Raw genomic sequence first — 20,666 nt, 5'->3', positions numbered from 1 at the left:
GTGAGCCAAGATCACACCATTGCACTCCAGCCTGGTTAACAGCGAAACTCCGTCTCAAAAAAAAAATAAAAAATAAAAAATAAAAAAAAAAAGAAATACCAATTGACCCAGCAATCCCATTACTGGGTATGTACCCAAAGGATTATAAGTCATTCTACTATAAACATATGCACACATATGTTTATTGAAGCACTGTTCACAATAGCAAAGACTTGGAACCACCCAAATGCCCATCAATGATGGACTGGATAAAGAACGTTGTACATATACACTATGGAATACTATGCAGCCATACAAAAGGATGAATTCATGTCCTTTGCAGGGACATGGATGAAGCTGGAAACCATCCTTCTCAGCAAAGTATCACAGGAACAGGCAACCAAACACCACATGTTCTCACTCATAAGTGGGAGTTGAACAATGAGAACACATGGACACAGGGAGGAGAACATCACACACCAGGGCCTGTTGGGTGTGGGGAGCTAAGGGAGAAATAGCATTATGAGAAATACCTAATGTAGATGATGGGTATTTCTTCTTTTTTTTGGTTGGACTTCTTTTCTCATAATTATTTTAAGAAATATCTACACATTGATACTTTATACTTTTTATTGCAAATAGTGAATTTTATAACTAAAATTATAAACATATATAATAAATATATATTATATAAATCATTTATAATTATATATTATAAAATATAAAACATATAATTATATAATAATATATATAATATATTATATAATATATAATTATATAATATATAATTTATTGTATATTATTTATTAGTTTATAATTTTAGTTATAAAATTCAATATTTGCAATAAAACATATAAAGTATCAATGTGTACATATTTCTCAAAATAATTATAATGAGAAAAAAAGTCCAACCAAAAAAAAAATCTATTGTATGATCCTCTTTACGGAAAATTCTAGAAAATGCAAACTAATGCATAGCTACAGAAAGCAAATCAGAGCTTGTCTTGGAGGCGAGGGATGAAGAGAAACAAGAAGATTGTAGGGACAGGCTCACAAAGAAACAAGAAAATTTTGGAGGATGATGGATAAGTTTATTATCTTGATTATGCTGATAGCTTTACAGATGTAAAATTAGGTCAACATATACCAAACAGTACATTTTAAATATGTCAATATTTAACAAACTATACACTTAAATATATCAATTATATCTCAGTAAAGCTGTTTTCAGAAGTTTGCAAATGAAGCATAGACTCAATAGATGTATAATTATGATGAATAACTTTCACATAACTGGAGATGTTGAAAGACAGAGAGTCAGAGACAGAGAGAAAATTGACAAATCTAGCAAAGCAAAAAAAAAGATACAAAATGGGGTGGGGAGAAAATACAGTAAATGAGACATATAAAATGAGATTTGTAAAATGTAATTGACTGTGTAAGTAATCACACCTAACTCCATCTCAGCCTTTGCTTCCTGGATGACCTTGCTGACCTACCAGGTATAATCTCTAGATTTTCTAATTTGACAGGTCTAGCACGGGTTTGGAGAATATGTATAATTTTTTATATGATTATAATGTTCACCCTTGTTCCAGCCCATAATTAAGATTTTAGTACAATTATTTTCTGTACAATACAGTACTTAACTTTCATAAATTATCATGAAGTCTTTACTGTGATGTCATTTAACATGCCTGTTTTGACATTATCAAGTTAAGAGGTAAGTATAGTACTGTCTTACTTTATCGGTAATTTTTAAAAAGATGGTCTTGGACCTAACTAACTATGAGGCTTAGCTCAAGCAGGGTTGGATGAAGAATTAATAAAGTTCAAGGACAGTGTAATCATGTCTCTTGTGAACATTGCTTGGTCATATTTATATGCAGAAATCTAATGGACTGTGTTTTTTGGCCAAGTCAAAATGTTTTGATCAAAATATCAGGTGCCAAGTGTCATTAGATTAGCTTTACATCCAAAATAGACTAAGAATCCTTTTAAGGATTAAAGTCCATAGTAACTGAAATGTCTAGAGGGAGAAAAATATAAGAGAAAATAGCTGTCTTAAAAGTCTCAGATGGCATGATTGAAGAATGAATACATTTTGTTTTAATTTCTATCATGACAAAAAAACCTTTTAATTTTTTTTCTTCTATGGAGCAAATAGACTTATTTTTTATAATTAAAAATAATTTCATGATATTAAAAATAATTACACATTGCCAATATTTGGCTCTACAGAAATATGGAGGGGAGGGACGTGCCATCCCATGGCCACTCTCTTGTCACGTAGCTCATATCTTATAAATAATGCCCCATGTCCTCTATGGTGCATATTTTGCTGCTGATACGGTCAGTAGACATTCATTATTCAATAAATGTATCACAGTAGAATGTGTACCCTAAAAATACACGATTCCAATGTAGCACATCTGCAAAACTGTTAGGCATCAAACATCAACACCTCTGTAGTGATATAATGAGTTCAGAAGAAGCTAATGTTCTCACAGGTGCATTCACTCTCATACAAACATGACCAAAAATATAAATTCATTTTTATTAAATAGTATAATTCTTATTATAATCTCACATCATATTTAATCTGGTTGATTAAAAAGAAAAAGCAACTGTAGAAGCAGGAATCTTACAGATATTAAAATAGAAATTTAAAGAAGGGCACATTTAAACAATGTTGCAGGGAATTTGACATATGTATTTGACACAATTTGACATATATGTCAATGCTAAAATTTATAAACCCTTTGACATGACAATTCCACTTAAGAAAATTATCCTACAGATATACTCAAACAAAAAGAGACATAGTCACAAGAAACATTCTATGTGGTGGTGTTTATGCCACAAACAAAACTTAAAAGAAATGAACAAAACCTAAAAGAATCTAAATGTCCATCATTAGAGTTGTGTTTAATTAAATAATAATATAACTATACAATGGAATTTTATATAGCCATTAAAAAGAATGAGGTAGCTCTACTTGTCATGATATAAAATGATCTCTAAGACTTATATTATTTGGTTTTCATATGTATAGAACAGTATTGCAGTGTATTGTTCCCACTGGTGCCTTGACAAAGATATCTGTATGTATACATAAATAGACATATAAATGGACACATATACCATAGGCATATAGACATGTCATATGTACATAAAAATATTCTGAAAGGATACACAAGAAACTGTTCATGATTGTTCCTTCTTCAGTTATTTCTGGAGGAAATTTGGTTTTCATTATTTACTGTCCTGCAAAATTTGAATATCTGGTCATGAGCATGTATTTTCTTTGTAATATCAGTTCTTCAGAGAACTAGCTGGTAGCTAAGAATCTAAAACTCCAATTATACAAGGGTATAAATGAAAATTCATTAAAATGTCTTCTAAGAACCTTGGAAAACCTAATTTCAATATAAGTCTTCATTCTGGAACTGTAAGAAAATCAGACAGTAATTAAAATGTATCTTGTGTGTTGTTGTTGTTGTTTGGTGCAAGAGTCCAACAAATTATAAAGCATGGAGGCTTGTGCCAGCTTCACTTTGTAATGCCTGAGATACCTTCACCTTGTTTGTAGTATCATAGAGAGGATTGTTTTTCTCTGTGTAGCTTGCATAGGGCTGCATTTCATCCTAAGAAAGAACTCAAAGTTAAAATCAACTCAAAATAATCTTTATAGAAACTATCTGTATTTTTGTAGCAGTAACTCATAGCTCTATTTCTAACAGGTGCTCCAGAGTGCTTATAGTTGTGTTTCTGGGCTTATATAAACATAAGAGCAGGTTTTGTTATAACATTTTATCAAAAAGTATTTATCAATTACACAAGTCTCTGTGTGGAGACAATGGCTCTGTGAAAGTAGGAATGGAGATGAATGAAGCAATACGAGAAGTATTCCAAAGGAGAGCTTTGGAGAGTTAGTATGCTACTTATAATAAGAGATTGAGGAGCAGGATATGTTTTAAGTTTGTGTAAGAGAGAAATGATAGTATTGAAAAGGAAAAGTCAGCAATTAGAGATGCCTCAGAAAGCATTTCATTGATGGCGTGTAACAACTCTTCTTTGGTACTTGAAGGAATTGTAATTATTTACCCAAATGTAAAAATTAACGTGCACTTTCTCTCCCAAGATCCTGCCCTAAATTGGTGAAAATAGACACCAATTCAGTTTCTCCAAAGATTACAGTCCAAAGGAGGCAAACATCATGTGTTTTAGGATATAGTTCATGAAGTGAAAATGTGGATCTAGAGTGATGTATAAATAGTATTTGATAGATAATTAACAAAGTAATCACACATATAAGCATTGTAAATCAGAATTGTTTGTTTTTCAACTGAAACACTAATATTGACACAAACTACAAATTAAGTTGCTAGATTTTCCAGACTATTGGCTTAAGTTTGTAAGTATTCTTTTTTATCTTACCTCCTCAACAACTGGAGTAGCTTCTGTTTTATTCCACTTATATTTTCTATAAAAATAAAATACACTGAAGTGAATGGAGGAAACATCATTGTTTAGATTGAAAATGGGAAAAATAAGACAGTATTCTATTGACAATTGTGGTTAATTTTGATAGAAGCCATAATAAATCAGAAAGAAACTACTAGAAATGAGTGAAGAATACTGCTAGTGATTAATAACCCCAAGTAAGAATATTCTGGATTTTGAAAAAGGAAATGAAATTATGCAATATAAGCTTGACGCAATTGAATGCATGTAACAACTCCTCTTTGGTACATGAAGAAATTCTAATTATTTACTCAAATGTAAAAATTAACATGCACTTTCTCTCCCAAGATCCTGTCCTAAATGGCCTAATTTCCCAGGCTTCTATGCAAAAGCAACCTAGCAAAATTTCTGTAATCATTCAAAGTAGTCCAAGTCTAATACCCTCAAGATCTGATTATGGGAAATTTGATGTTGACATCCTAATATACCCCAATCAGTTCCATATTTCTGACTCTTTTCTAGCCTAATTAAGCTGAAGAAGAAAAATCATCAGTCAATACCTGCAGCCACTGATTTTCAATAAAAAAATGAATCCCACGATGATCAAAATAATAGCAAGGATGATATATGGAATATATAATTTTGCCGATTTTTTGGCACCTGCAACTACAAACACAAAAATATAGGGTTCAAATGTGGTACAATCCAAATAATGTACTATCTTATTATTCAGTGACAAAAACAAGCAATGGGGAAAGGAGTCCCTGTTTAATAAATAGTGTTGGGAAAACTGGCTAGCCATGTGCAGAAAGCAGAAACTGGACCCCTTCTTGACACCTTACACTAAAATCAATTCCAGATGGATTAAAGACTTAAACATAAGACCTAACACCATAAAAACACTAGAAGAAAATCTAGGCAAAACCATTCAGGACATAGGCATAGGCAAGGACTTCATGACCAAAACACCGAAAGCATTGGCAACAAAAGCCAAAATAGACAAATGGGATGTAATCAAACTCCACAGCTACTGCACAGCAAAAGAAACAGTCATTAGAGTGAATTGGCAACCAACAGAATGGGAAAAAATTTTTGCAGTCTACCCATCTGACAAAGGGTGAATATCCAAAATCTTCAAAGAACTAAAACAGATCTACAAGAAAAAAACAAGCCCATTCAAAAGTGGGCGAAGGATATGAACAGACACTTTACCAAAGAAGACATACATGAGGCCAACAAACATATGAAAAAATGCTCATCATCACTGGTCATTAGAGAAATGCAAATCAAAACTACATTGAGATACCATCTCATGCCAGTTAGAATGGCGATCATTAAAAAATCTGGAGACAACAGATGCTGGAGAGAATGGAGAGAAATAGGAACACTCTTAACACTGTTGGCGGGAGTGTAAATTAGTTCAACCATTGTGGAAGACAGTGTGGCGATTCCTCAAGAACCTAGAAATAGAAATTCCATTCGACCCAGCAATCCCATTGCTGGGTATATATCCAAAGGATTATAAATCGCTCTACTGTAAGGACACATGCACATGAATGTTCACTGCAGCACAGTTTACAATAGCAAAGACCTGGAACCAACCCAAATGCCCATCGATAATAGACTGGACAGGGAAAACGTGGCACATATACACCACGGAATATTATGCAGCCACCAAAAACAGTAAGTTCGTGTCCTTTGTAGGGACATGGATAAACCTGGAAACTATCATTCTCAGCAAACTGACACAAGAACAGAAAATCAAACACTGCATGTTCTCACTCATAGGTGGGTGTTAAACAATGAGAACACATGGACACAGGGAGGGGAGCATCACACACTGGGGTCTGTTGGGGGGAAATAGGGGAGGGACAGCAGGGCTGGGGAGTTGGGGAGAGATAGCATGGGGGGAAATGCCAGATATAGGTGATGGGGAGGAAGGCAGCAAATCACACTGCCATGTGTGTACCTATGCAACAATCTAGGATGTTCGTCACATGTACCCCAAAACCTAAAATGCAATAAAAATATAAAAAAATGCACTATCAAACCATAAAAAGACTTGGAGGAATTTCAAATGTATATTACTAAGTGAAACATGCCAATCTGGAAAGATTACATATTGTATGATTCCAATTGTAAGACATTATGCAAAAGACAAAACTAGGGGAATAGTCAGTAAATCATTGATTGGTGGTGAGGAAGGAGGGAGGAATTGGAAGAGCAAGGAGGATTGTGTAGGACAATAAAGCTGTTCTGTATAATACTATACTGGTGGATACATGTCGTTACACATTTGTCCAAACGCATGCAACGTACAACACCAGGAGTGAACTCTAATGTATAAAGTATGGACTTTGGGTGGTAGTGTTGTATCAGTGGAGGTTCAACAATTCTAATGAATGTAACACTGTGGTGCAGGATACCTGTAGGTGGGGGAGGTGGACATGGGCAAGGGCAGGGGTTATATGAGAAATTTCTGTACTTTCCACTCAGTTTTGCTGTGAACCTAAAACTGCTCTAAAAATTAACGTCTACTAAAAATAAAGTTATCTATATTTATATCCATGTCTATAGATATAGATGGCTCAATAATGTCTCACATTACATGAAATTGATATCTGTAGTTTCATTTTCAATACTTCTGACCCATTAATAGGTTGAGAATTATTAAAATTGCTTGTTCAATGCAGACTCCACAGTTTTCAGCAAGACATCACCTTATATTAGGATTTTGTTGCTTTAAAGATTCATGAGTGGTGAATTTCTACCACTCTTTTATAGGTGAGTGTTTCTTCCCTCTAACATTCATAAATGGGCAGTAATGGCATTTATTAATAAATAGGCAATTGTAAGGAAGGTCCTTGAAAAAGTAACCCTAATTCTGCAATCATCTTTCTGCCAGGGCATTGAAACTAAAATGAATACATAGCAGGAACTCTATTTATTAGCTTCCAGCAGCAATACAAAACTCTGACGAGCATGCAAGTCAACAAAGGAATTGCCAACTTGAGAGGCAATGATTTGCAAACTATGCTCCTGGTGTTGCGTGAATATGGCTCAGGGGCAGCAGAAGGAGATGAAGTGGAAACTGAGCAGGCTGGTGTCTGGTCCTCCCACTTTCCTTCCAAAGTTGATGTTTTTAAATATTGAATTTTTCCATATGTTATATGAAAATAGAATGTTTGGTTTCACTGTTTAAAACAACATTTTTAAAAACCCTTGTTTTCCAAACACTAAGGTCTCTCTCATTGAGTGTGTACTAGAGAGGCTGACGATCCATGGTGCAAGGAAGACATCAGGGACATCCTTGCACTACATAGGATTTTGAACAAGAAGTTCCCTTCAATTCTGAGACACTATAAATCTGACATCATATTGGAATATGAAATGGTGAGATTTCATACATAACCAAGGCACAACTGCTCTTTTCAGTAAATACTACTAAAAAAAATATGACTTAAATAATACATATAAAAAAATGGTGGTTTCAACACATGAGATTTTTCTCTTCTCCCTCATTCAAACTTACTAAAGTGTTAGTAAAAAGATTTTTTTAGTGTAGATCTGCAAAGACAAAGTGAAGAGGGACGAAGACAAGAACAGATGAAAGATTTCACACTGTTTTTAAGTGAGAAATGAATAGAAAACTGGCTAATGATTTACAACATAGAATAAATAAAAACCTTAGTACACACAAAAACTCCAGGAAGCCTCTAGAGTAGGAACCACAAAATGTAGAAAAAGGAGTATGTGGAGGGGTGAAGAGTGGGGCTAAAAGTTCAGAGCTTCTCTAAAGTTTGTCTTGAGAACAGGCAGGTTGCCATGTCTCCTGCCCCATCTTAGGTCGCACACCTTTCCCAACCGGCAGGAAAAGGGGAGATTGGCCTAGAGAAGATGACCTGGAGAGACTCCAAAGTCAAGGATCCAGACATCAGGGAGGGTGAGAGTAACATACCACACTGAATACAGGTATGAAGGAAAGTCTGATTCTCAACAGTGCTGCACTCACATGCACACTCGCACACATACACTGTTCTCTCCCTTCCCAAACACTGGTAGGCTTATCTCTCCAAGGCCAGAGACTGCTGAGTTGATTTCTGCAGAGCCTGAACAGCCCCAGAGAAAAGGCTTTCAGATATATAACAAATCTGCTAATTATTAAAAAATCACGTAGCTCATTTTCACTGTACTGAAGCTAACTGGTTGGCAAACACAACCATTAACTAGTAGAGCTTCCAATTAGCTCATTAGTACTCACTTCAAAATGATCCATACCCAAGGACTACCAAAGAGTTAAGAAAAGTTTCATATATGAAGGAAAGAGTTAAATGTGTAGAAGACAAAAGAAACTCAGATTACATAGATACAGGCTAAGAAGAAAATTGAGGCAATGAGAGTGTCCAAGACAATAGCTATACAGCAGGTCTAGAGGCCAATCAGGAGATTAGACCAAGCACGTAGAAAAATTCAAGAATGACTTTGAGAAAAAATAGAACTAACAGCTTACCTAATAAATCTGCCCATATGGAATATATTACTCAAGGGCTCTCTAGTTTTGTCAGTAGGCTTAATGATAGTTTACAACAGGTAACTACATTCTTAAGGAAACAAAAGAGGTAAAGCAATGATAAAGTCCAAAAAAGTGTCATTCAAAAGGGAAAGCATGAGTGTATTTCTTGATCCAGCACTTAACAGTACTTAAATATTCAGTTTAATGGGAACATAGGCTATTGAATGAACAATTGCATTACCTCAATTGAAGTTTGAAGGAAATGAAGAAGGTAATGTGAAATCCTCATCTACCATAAGAAGTTGTGATTACATAATGTCTAAATTTGATACAGTAAGAAATAGCACTATGTGCACATTATATAAAAATGGCACCAATTACTAGAAGAAACACTGGAAAATTTGAAAGAACCTACCTCTGGGGAGTTTAATGGAGATGGCAGTTGGATTGGAAAGACAAGGGTAGGGCTAATGGTTTTCATGAAGCCTTACAGAACAATTGCACTTTCAATATGTTTGTTGATATTTAATCATTTTAAAATAATAAGAAATGAGAGTAGGATGAGAGGAGAGTAAATAAACAGTGATGAACTGAATCATAATGTTATTATAAGACATTTAAGAAATTCAGTGATGAAAAGCCTAGAAAATAAAATTACACCAAACTAAAAATTCATAAAAGCAACTTATGAATGAATGTATTCTTCTAATAAAACCATAATTATGGGCTTCAAAGTATACTTTGTTTTTCAATAAACCATAAGTATTATTTTTAAAAGAATACTCATGCCAATTAACTACTAACATGGAAGTGAACATTAATCATAGAATTAAATGGCATTCTGAAAAAGGGCTTTTTTCCACAAATGCTTGGACTATTCTCTGAAACATATCTCTTTATTTTGGTCAGGGAAGAGATAAAAATGAACAGTAGAGAGAGCATCCTTGAACAAAATCTATTTGCACACCTCTTTTTTTTTTTTTTCCTAATATAACTCCTTTAAAAGAATGGGGAAAAGTCAAAACTAAAACCATTACTGACCAGGAAGTAGCTCTATGTCCAGACTCCTGTTGCCAGTCAAATGGGAGACACGGCAGGTCACGGTAGACACATTGTGGCCCTCCCAGTGGCATGCACTCTTAACAGTCACTGTACCATTGTTCCAGCATTTTTGCTCAGTGACACAATCCCCCTCTGGGATCCAGGAGATCTGTGCAGCTGGCTTCCCTGCAACTGCCTTGCATACTACAGTTCCATTCCTACTTTGAAACAGGGTCACTTCAGGAGTAACTGCAGAGAGGAAAGGGAAAAAAATGCTTCGGTTTTCACATAAAGCATATGGAATTCAGAGAGACACTTGCTTCAGTCACAAATTTGGTGATGTGAAATACCACAATATGTGATGCTCCTTACCTAACACTTCGAGGTGATATCCATGATAGAAATTCCCACCAGGTGCGCCCATTATGCATCTGTAATACCCGTCGTGAGTGATGGCCACTGGACGAATCTGAAGGTCCAAATTCTGATCAGGTCTAGAGACCCAGGTTATTCTCTCATCAGTACAGTTGGTTTCCTTGGTCTCATTTGTTTCTTTCTTGTAGGCTTTTTTACAGGAAGGCTGGTCTTTCAGGATTATTTCCCATGTTATGATCAAATATTTTAATGTGATAGGGCAGCAAAGCACAGCATTTTTACCCATCAGTATAGGCCATGAAATATTTACTGGACGCATACATGAAAGGAGAATGATAAAAGAAAATAAAGAATTTCATGTGTTACATTTATTAACATATCACATGAAGTTACACTAGAACATAACTTTGCTGATCTTATTCCAAAATATTAGACTTTCATAAAAAATTAAAATTCACAAAATATAAATAATATATTGAAACCAATCCAGAGATTAACCAATTTTCTGCTGTATTATGTATTATTAGAAATATAATACATTTGATAAAGTATTTTGATATTCACTCAGAAGTTTTAATATCGAGGAACAAAGAGATTGTAAATTAAACAACAAAGGCAATGTTCTACATCTAATCTTTAGATGGTGGAAACTATTGTCTTTATCATGCAATTTATGTGCCACAGGAAAGAAAATGGAAAAATTAGTGATGTGGTTGTCTCCTCCTCAGCTCTGATGAGCACAAAAAGTCTATCTCTATGTTTTTGTTTCAGACAAACATAAATGTGATAAGTATTGATATATAGTTCTTTCTTTTAAAGTAACTAATATGGCATTTGGGTTGAACTAGCTAGAAATTTTGTTAAGTTCATTTTTCATTTAAGGAATCACAAAGTTGGTAAAATCCATAGATCTTTAAAAAAAAAAAACCACTTATTTCACAAGTTGAGCTATCCCATAAAAATGAAAAATGATTATGCCTACTGATGAGAGATGCTTAGAAATATTTATTTCTTCTGAAAGTGTAGTGTGATATATAATTTTTAAGAAAGATATATTTCCCTTTAGACATTTTTCATTAAAAGTATTTTATAGAAAATCAATGAAATTATCAAATATAGCCTTTAGATGAGTTTTCATTCCTTCCTATTTAGCCACACATCCACTTTCAGGAAGTTCAGCTGTGAACTTAACTCACAGATTTTATTTCTGTATACCCAATCCAATTATCAACACTGTGCGTAAGTTGATCCCTCTCCATCATTTAAAGGAAAAGTTAAGCCCTGCATCCTACAAGCATCTTCCAAAATAGAACCTCACACATCCCATAAATCAACAAGTTGGTGACTTGGTAAGGGTTTGGTGAGAGATAATTAGTCATCTAAAGTATCTGTCACTACTCACCTATAACAAAGGTGTCAGTGATTTCATCACTATAGCATCAGCAGAATCAGCTATAAAGGGGCAAACCTTTATGTGGATGAAGGATGTTTTTGTTAAACCCTGTATGTAATCTCTCTCCTATCCTGTTTTGGTGTCACCTGTCTCTTACATGGTTTGTACTCCAGCCCTTGTATTTCACAGCAAATTAATAAACACATAACTAGATGAAGAAAGAGATAGTACTTTAACATAGATCTGAGAGGTAGTTAAATCCCTGCTTCTTCCGCCACTCCACCTTAACAAAGCTTCAGAGGCTTGTTTGGAGAACAACTAGAGGTTGGGTCATTCAGGATCCTTCATATCACAGTACTCAGATCACCACATTCTTCAAGTAGTCATAAGGCTGGCTTCCAGTCAGGCCATCCGCTAATATTTCTAAGAAAGCTCAACTTTCCATCCCTCAGTCCTGGCCATGACTAAGGAAGCATATTACCTTCTGTGGGAAATGCTGAATTGTTCTGTGTAATCTGTGTTCCATCCATACATGAACTGCTTGAAGCTAGAAAATCTTTAGAGAAGAATAAATGAAATCAATTTTATGTACTTAGAGTGGAAGCCAGCATTTCTTCACAAAGTCTTATTCAACGTGATAGGCAATCAGTTAACCATAATTAAAATTACACAGAAATCAGTGTAAAACATGCAATATCATTGATTTGATTTAAAAAAAAAAAAAGAAACCATTGTAAAACAGAAGTTAGAAGTCATGTCATCAAATGTGTTAATATCTTGAAAATTATAAGTGGTTAATCGGTAATTCTCCTTCATGATATACTTTGTTTTGAACTATTTTGAAAATGGTAAGCCTGCGTCTACTGCATCCTTCTTCCCCAGCCAGGAAGATTGGTCCATGTGAGCAGCTCACATGAGCTGGTCCAGTTATATCCCTTCCTTCAGCTACCACTTCTAAATCAAAGTTATTTGGCCCAATGTTGGGCATCTCACCCAGGTAAATACAGCATTGCCCTTTCTCAAGAATTTTAGAAGCCAAACTGTGAAGGGTCCATCCATCTCTGTTCGTTTCTCATTTTATTCTACTTATTAGAGTACAAAGGGAAAAATATAGCAGAAGCAAATGTCAGCAAGATGGCTGACTGAGGCCTCTGGTGCACATCTCCTCCACAAGAAAGGACCAAGCAATGAATAGATGGCTAAGATTCTACTGGAGTATCAAAGGGAGAGTGCAGGAGTGCAGCAATGTGGCGATTCCTCAAGGACCTAGAAATAGAAATTCCATTTGACCCAGCAATCCCATTACTGGGTATATATCCAAAGGATTATAAATCATTCTACTATAAGGACACGTGAACACGAATGTTCATTGCAGGACTGTTTACAATAGCAAAGACCTGGAACCAACCCAAATGCCCATCGATGATAGACTGGACAGGGAAAATGTGGCACATATACACCATGGAATATTATGCAGCCATCAAAAATGATGAGTTTGTGTCCTTTGTAGGGACATGGATGAACCTGGAAACCATCATTCTCAGCAAACTGACAGAAGAGCAGAAGATCACACACTGCATGTTCTCACTCATAGGCAGGCGTTGAACAATAAGAACACATGGACACAGTGAGGGGAGCACTACACACTGGGGTCAGTTGGGGGGAAATAGGGGAGGGACGGTGGGGGGTGGGGAGCTGGGGAGAGATAGCAAGGGGAGAGATGCCAGATGTAGGTGATGGGGAGGAAGGCAGCAAATCACACTGCCACGTGTGTACCTATGCAACAATCTTGCATGTTCTTCACATGTACCCCAAAACCTAAAATGCAATAAAATAAATGGGAAAAAAAGGAGTGGAGAGGTGCCTGTGGTCATCAGAAGCTCAGGAGGGAAGCATAAAAGCACCCTGCCTCTGGCACCCCATTTTCCTACCTGGTAGACATACATACAGACCAGCTGAGCAGCTGGGGAACTGTGCCCAGGGCCTGAGAAATAACCTTGTGTTCCCACTCCCAGCAGACATGCCCCCAGACTGGCTGACTGGCTGCCCACCCACTCTAGAACCTAAGAAACCCAGTGGGTCCACCCCTGGAAGACATGCCCTGAGGATAGCCAAGCAATCATGTGCTTGTGCCCCTGGCTGGGGAAACAGCCCCATAATCCCAAACCCAGCAAGCCAGATGTCAGGTTGAATAACCCACCATGTGTACACAAGCACCCATGGCCTGAAAAACAGACTGGCAAACCAACTCCCAGCAAAGCTGTGCCACTGCTGCCACCAACTCACCACCTAGGTCACAGGAACATTTGCAAACATCACTGAAATGGATTATATATGAATAAGTTTTATCCTAAGGAGCCTATACCATAAAATTAGAAGAGGCAACAATTGCACCAGATGTCTAAGTATCAACATAGAAAAACATCAAACATAAAAAAGCAAGAAAATATGACAGACCCCCCCCAAAGGAACACAGTAATTCTCCAATAACAGAACCAATTATAAGGCAATATATGAAATGCCAGAAGAAAAATTCAAAATAATAATCTTAAGGAAGCTCAGATAAAGGAGAATACAGATAAACAAATAAAATCAGGAAAACAGTTTGTGATTTAAATGGAAAATTCAACAAAGAGATAGCTATCATAAAAAAAGAACCAAACAAATTTTAGAGCTGAAAAAGTCAATTAATGAAATATAACAATTTTTCAACAGCAGTATGGAAAAATTAGAAGAAAGGATTTCTCAACTTGAAGATAGGTCTTTTGAACTAATACATGAAGATTTAAAAGGGGAAAAAATTTTTTTAAATAAAGTTTACAGGATTTACGAGACACCAGTAAGCAAAAAACGTTCACATTATAAAATTCTGGAAGGCAAAAAGAAAGAAAAAGGCATAGAAAACACATTTAATAAAATAATAGCAAAAAATTTTGCAAGTCTTGGAAGAGAGAGAGAGAGAGCGAAATCCAGAACGTGCAAAATTCTCCAAATAGATTCAACCCAAATACATCCTCTCTAAGGGACTAAGAGACATTATAGTCAAATTATCAAAAGTCGAAGACAAAGGAAGAATTATAAAACCAACAAGAGAAAAGCATCAAGCCAAATATAAGGGAATCCCCCTTATACTGATAGCAGATTTCTCATCAGAAACCTTACAGGCCAAGAGAAAATTGAATGATGCATTCAAAATGCTGAAAGAAAATAACTGTCAGTCAATATTATATCCAGCAAAACCACCCTTCAGAAATAAAGGAGAGACAGTCAACGACCAGAAAAAAAAAAAAAAAAATCAAATGACAGATATAAGTTCTCATCTGTCAAACAACCTTGAATGTAAATTGATTCAATTTCGCAAGTAAAAGATTCAGACTGGCCAATTGGATTAAAAATAAAGACCCAGTCAGGCATGATGGCTCATGCCGAGGAGGGCGCATCAACTGAGGTCAAGAGTTTGAGACCAGCCTGGCCAATATGGTGAAATCCCATCTTTTCTAAAAATACAAAAATTAGCCAGGCGTGGCGGCAGACATCTGCAATCCCAGCTACTTGGGAGGCTGAGGCAGGAGAATTGCTTGAACCTGGGAGGTGGAGGTTGCAATGAGCCAAGATCATGCCACTGCACTCTAGCCTGGGCAACAGAGCAAGACTCCATCTAAAAAAAAAAAAAGAAAAAACCACTCGCTATCATGAGAACAGCATGAGGGTAACCACCCCCGTGATTAAATTACCTCCCACCAGGTTCCTCTCACAACACATGGAGATTATAGAAAATAAATTCAAGATGAGACTTGGGTGGTGATACAGCCAAATCATATCAGAAGAGGTCTACTTTCAGTTTTCTGTAGAGGGCTAGCCAGCTGTGCCAGCACCATTTATTAAATAAGGAATCCTTTCCCCATTGCTTGTTTTTGTCAGGTTTGCCAAAGATCAGATGGTCGTAGGTGTGTAATGTTGTTTCTGGGTTCTCTATTCTGTTCCATTGATCTATGTATCTGTCCTTTACAACTACCATGCTGTTTGGGTTACTGTAGCCCTATAGTATAGTTTGAAGTCAGGTGCCTCCAGCTTTGTTCTTTTGCTTAGGATTGCCTTGGCTATTTGGGTTCTGTTTTGGTTCCGTATGAATTTTAAAATAGTTTTTTCTAATTCTGTGAAGAATGTCAATTATAGTTTAATGGGAATAGCATTGAATCTATAAATTACTTTGAACAATATGGCCATTTTCACAATATTGATTCTTCCTATCCATAAGCATGGAATTGTTTTTCCATTGTGTTATCTATAATTTCTTTGGTCAGTGGTTTATGGTTCTTCTTAAAGAGGTCTTTCACTTCCTTATTAGCTGTATTCCTAAATATTTATTTTTTTGTGGCAATTGTGAATGGGAGTTCATTTGTGATTTGGCTCTTGTCTGTTGTTGGTATGTAGGAATACTAGCAATTTTTTCACATTGATTTTTGTATCCTGAAACTTTGCAGAAGTTATTACTTACCAGGTTAAGAAGCTTTTGGGCTGAGATGATGGGGTTTCCTAAATATAGAATCATGTCATCTGCAAACAAAGATAATTTGACCTCCTCTATTTTTGTCAGAATTTTTTTGTTCCTTTCTTTTGTCAGCAACTTCCAATACTATGTTAAATAGAAGTGGTGAGAGAGGACATCCTTGTCTTGTGCTGGTTTTCAAAAGGAATGTTTCCAGCTTTTGCCCATTCAGTATGATATGAGCTGTGGGTTTGTAAAAAGATTAACAAACTTCACAACCCATTAGCTAAGTGAACAAGGAAAAATGGAGAAAAAAACAAATCAATAAAATCAGAAACAAAAAGGAGACATAATCACCGAGACCACATAAATACAGATGATCATTAGAAACTATTATGAACAACTACACACAAATAAATTCAAAAGATTAGAGGAAACTGATAAATTCCTAGATACAGACAACCAACCAACTTTAAACAAAAAAGACATGAGAAACCTGAGCATTCCAATAATGAGTAATGAGATTGAATTAGTAATGAAAAGTCTCCCAAAAAAGAAAGTCCAGAAACAAATGGCTTCACAGCTTAATTTATTTTTAATTACAAAGATTTTTATTCAGATTTTTTCCCTTTATAAGATATATAATATACCTGGGTTTAGTAAAGACCCTTTTGAAACCATTCCTGTGCTGAATAATATTCACATAATTAAAATACATCAATCTTATTATTTCCTCAGTAGCTTTTTAAAAAATTATATTTTAAGTTCTGGGATACATGTGCAGAATGTGCATGTTTGTTACATAGGTACACACATGCCATGGTGGTTTGCTACACCCATCGACCCATCATCTACATTAGGTATTTCTCATAATGCTATTCCTCCCCTAGCCCCCACCCCCTACAGGCCCCAGTGTGTGATGTTCCCCTCCCTGTGTCCATGTGTTCTCATTGTTCAACTCCCACTTATGAGTGAGAACATGCGATATTTGGTTTTCTGTTCCTGAGTTAGTTTGCTGAGAATGATGGTTTCCAGCCTCATCCATGTCCCTGCAAATGACAATGAACTCATCCTTTTGTATGGCTGCATAGTATTCCATGGTGTATATATGCCACATGTTCTTTATCCAGTCTATCATCGACGGACATTTGGGTTTGTTCCAAGTCTTTGTTATTGTGAACAGTGCTGCAATAAACATGAGTGCATGCATCTTTACAGTAGAATGATTTATAATCCTTTGGGCATATACCCATTAATAAGATTGCTGGATCAAATGATATTTCTGGTTCTAGATCCTTGGGAAATCACCACACTATCTTCCACAATGGTTGAACTAATTTACACTCCCACAAACAGTGTTAAAAATGTTCCTATTTCTCCACACCCTTTCCAGCAGCTGTTGTTTTCTGACTTTTTAATAATCACCATTCTAACTGGCATGAGATGGTATCTCATTGTGGTTTTGATTTGCATTTCTCTAATGACCAGTGATGATGAGCTTTTTTTTATATGTTTGTTGACCGAATCAATGTCTTCTTTTGAGAAGTGTCTGTTCACACCCTTCACCCACTTTTTGATGGGGTTGTTTGTCTTTTTCTTATAAATTTGTTTAAGTTCCTTGTAGATTCTGAATATTAACCCTTTGTCAAATGGATAGATTGCAAAAATGTTCTATTCAGTGGGTGGCCTGCTCACTCTGATGAGCTTCTTTTGCTGTGCAGAAGCTCTTTAGTTTAATTACATCCTATATGTCAATTTTAGCTTTTGTTACCATTGCTTTTGGTGTTTTAGTCATGAAGTCTTTGGCCATGCCTCTGTTCTGAAGGGTATTGCATAGGTTTTCTTCTAGGGTTTTATGGTTTTAGTTCTTACCTTTAAGTCTTTGATCTATCTTGAGTTAATTTTTGTATAAGATATAAGGAAGGGGTCCAGTTTCAGTTTTCTGCATATGGCTAGCCAGTTTTCCCAACACTATTTAATAAATATGTAATCCTTTCCCCATTGCTTGTTTTTTTAGGTTTGTCAAAGATCAGATGGTTGTAAATGTATGGCATTATTTTAGAGGCCTCTGTTCTGTTCCATTGGTCCGTATGTCTGTTTTGGTACCGGTGCCATGCTGTTTTGGTTACTGTAGCATTGTAGTATAGTTTGAAGTCAGGTAGCATGATGCTTCCAGCTTTATTCTTTTTGCTTAGGATTGTCTTGGCTATGTGGTCTGTTTTTTGGTTCTATGTGAAATTTAAAGTAGTTTTTTCTAGTTCTGTGTAGAAAGTCAATAGTAGCTTTGATGGGGATAGCACTGAATCTATACATTACTTTGGGCAATGTGGTCATTTTCCTGATATTGATTCTTCCTATCCATGAGCATGGAATGTTTTTCCATTTGTTTGTGTCCTCATTATTTCCTTGAGCAGTGGTTTTTAGTTCTCCTTGAAGAGGTCCTTCACATCCCTTCACATCACATCCCTTCACATCCCTTGTAAGTTGTATTTCTAGTTATTTTATTCTCTTTGTAGCAATTGTGAATGGGAGTTCACTCATGATTTGGCTCTCTATTTGTCTATTATTGGTGTATAGGAATGCTTGTGACTTTTGCACATTGATTGTGTATCCTGAGACTTTGCTGAAGTTGCTTATCAGCTTAAGGAGATTTGGGGCTGAGAAGATGAGGTGTTCTAAATATACAATCATTTCATCTGGAAACAGAGACAATTTACCTTCCTCTCTTCTTATTTGAATACTCTATATTCTTTATTTTGCCTGATTGCCCTGGCCAGAACTTCCAGTACTATGTTGAATGGGAGTGGTGACAGAGGGCATTCTTGTCTTGTGCCAGTTTTCAAAGGGAATGCTTCCAGATTTTGCCCATTCAGTGTGATATTGGCTGTGGGTTTGTCATTAATAGCTCTTATTATTTTGAGATACATTCCATCAATACCTAGTTTATTGAGAGTTTGTAGCATGAAGTTGTGTTGAATTTTTTCAAAGGCCTTTTCTGCAACTATTGAGATAATCATGTGGTTTTTGGCTTTGGTTCTGTTTATGTGATGCATTACATTTCTTGATTAACATCTGTTGAACCAGCCTTTCATCCCAGGTATGAAGCCAAGTTAATTGTGGTGGATAAGCTTTTTGATGTGCTGCTGGATTCAATTTGCCAGTATTTTATTGAGGATTTTCACATTGATGTTCATCAGAGATATTGGCCCAAAATTTTCTTTTTTTGTTGTGTATCTGTCAGGTTTAGGTGTCAGGATGATGCTGGCCTCATAAAACGAGTTAGGGAGGAGTCCCTCTTTTTCTATTGTTTGGAATAGCTTTAGAAGGCATGATACCAGATCCTCTTTGTACCTCTGGTAGTATTTGGCTGTGAATCTGTTTGGTCCTAAACTTGTTTTTGGCTGATAGACTATTAATTACTGTCTCAATTTCAGAACTTGTTATTGGTCTGTTCAGGGATTCAACTTCTTCCTGGTTTAGTCTTGGGAGGGTGTATGTGTCCAGGAATTTATACATTTTTTTCTAGATTTTCTAGTTTATCTGCTTAGAGTTGTTTATAGTGCTCTCTGATGATAGTTTGTATTTCTGTGAGATTAGTGGTGATATCACCTTCATCATTTTTTATTGTATCTGTTTGATCCTTCTCTCTTTTATTCTTTATTAGTCTGGCTAGCAGTCTATCTATTTTGGTATTCTTTTCCAAAAAACCAGCTCCTAGTTTCATTGATTTTTTGAAGGGTTTTTGTGTCTCTGTCTCCTTCAGTTCTCCTCTGATCTTAGTTATTTCTTGTCTTCTGCTAGCTGTTGAATTTGTTTGCTCTTGCTTCTCTAGTTCTTCTAATTGTGATGTTAGGGTATCAATTTTAGATCTTTTCTCCTTTCTCCTATGGGCATTTAGTGCCATAAATTTCTTTCTACACACTGCTTTAGCTGTGTCCAAGAGATTCTAGTACATTGTGTCTTTGTTCTCATTGATTTCTAAGAACTTATTTATTTCTGACTCAATTTTGTTATTTACTCAGTAGTCATTAAGGAGCAGATTGTTCAGTTTTCATATACTTGTGTGGTTTTAAGTGAGTTTTTCAGTCCTAAGTTCTAATTTGATTGCACTGTGGTCTGAGAGACTGTTTGTTATGATTTCTGTGCCTCTGCATTTGCTGAGGAGTGTTTTACTTCCAATTATGTGGTCAGTTTTAGAATATGTGTGATATGGTGACGAGAAGAATGTATATTCTGTTGATATGGGGTGGAGAGTTCTGTAGATGTCTATTAGGTCTGCTTGGTCCAGCTCTGCATTCAAGTCCTGGATATCCTTGTTAATTTTCTGTCACGTTGATTTGTCTAATATTGACAGTGAGATGTTAATGTCTCACACTATTATTTTGTGGGAGTCTAAGTCTCTTTGTATG

At 35.9% G+C, this 20,666-nt stretch overlaps 1 protein-coding gene across 2 annotated transcripts in view; it reads right to left on the bottom strand.

Annotated features, from left to right (window-relative positions):
• Window positions 1-2,530: 2,530 nt before the first annotated feature.
• CD200R1 (CD200 receptor 1) overlaps window positions 2,531-20,666 on the bottom strand; it is a 52,609-nt gene continuing 34,473 nt past the window's right edge. For both annotated transcript variants that reach the window (XM_017547771.2, XM_017547772.2), the window contains 6 exons: window positions 12,250-12,324; window positions 10,373-10,684; window positions 10,001-10,249; window positions 5,007-5,112; window positions 4,420-4,465; window positions 2,531-3,626 (listed from right to left, as the gene is read on the bottom strand). In XM_017547771.2, coding sequence (XP_017403260.1) covers window positions 3,504-3,626; window positions 4,420-4,465; window positions 5,007-5,112; window positions 10,001-10,249; window positions 10,373-10,684; window positions 12,250-12,324 — 911 coding nt within the window. In that variant the 3' untranslated portion in view covers window positions 2,531-3,503. The remainder of the gene's footprint in view (window positions 3,627-4,419; window positions 4,466-5,006; window positions 5,113-10,000; window positions 10,250-10,372; window positions 10,685-12,249; window positions 12,325-20,666) is intronic.

This window comes from Cebus imitator, unplaced genomic scaffold, assembly GCF_001604975.1.
Source record: "Cebus imitator isolate Cc_AM_T3 unplaced genomic scaffold, Cebus_imitator-1.0 Scaffold201, whole genome shotgun sequence".
Classification (NCBI taxonomy): Eukaryota; Metazoa; Chordata; class Mammalia; order Primates; family Cebidae; genus Cebus; species Cebus imitator.
This window is presented reverse-complemented; position numbering and strand designations above follow the sequence as displayed.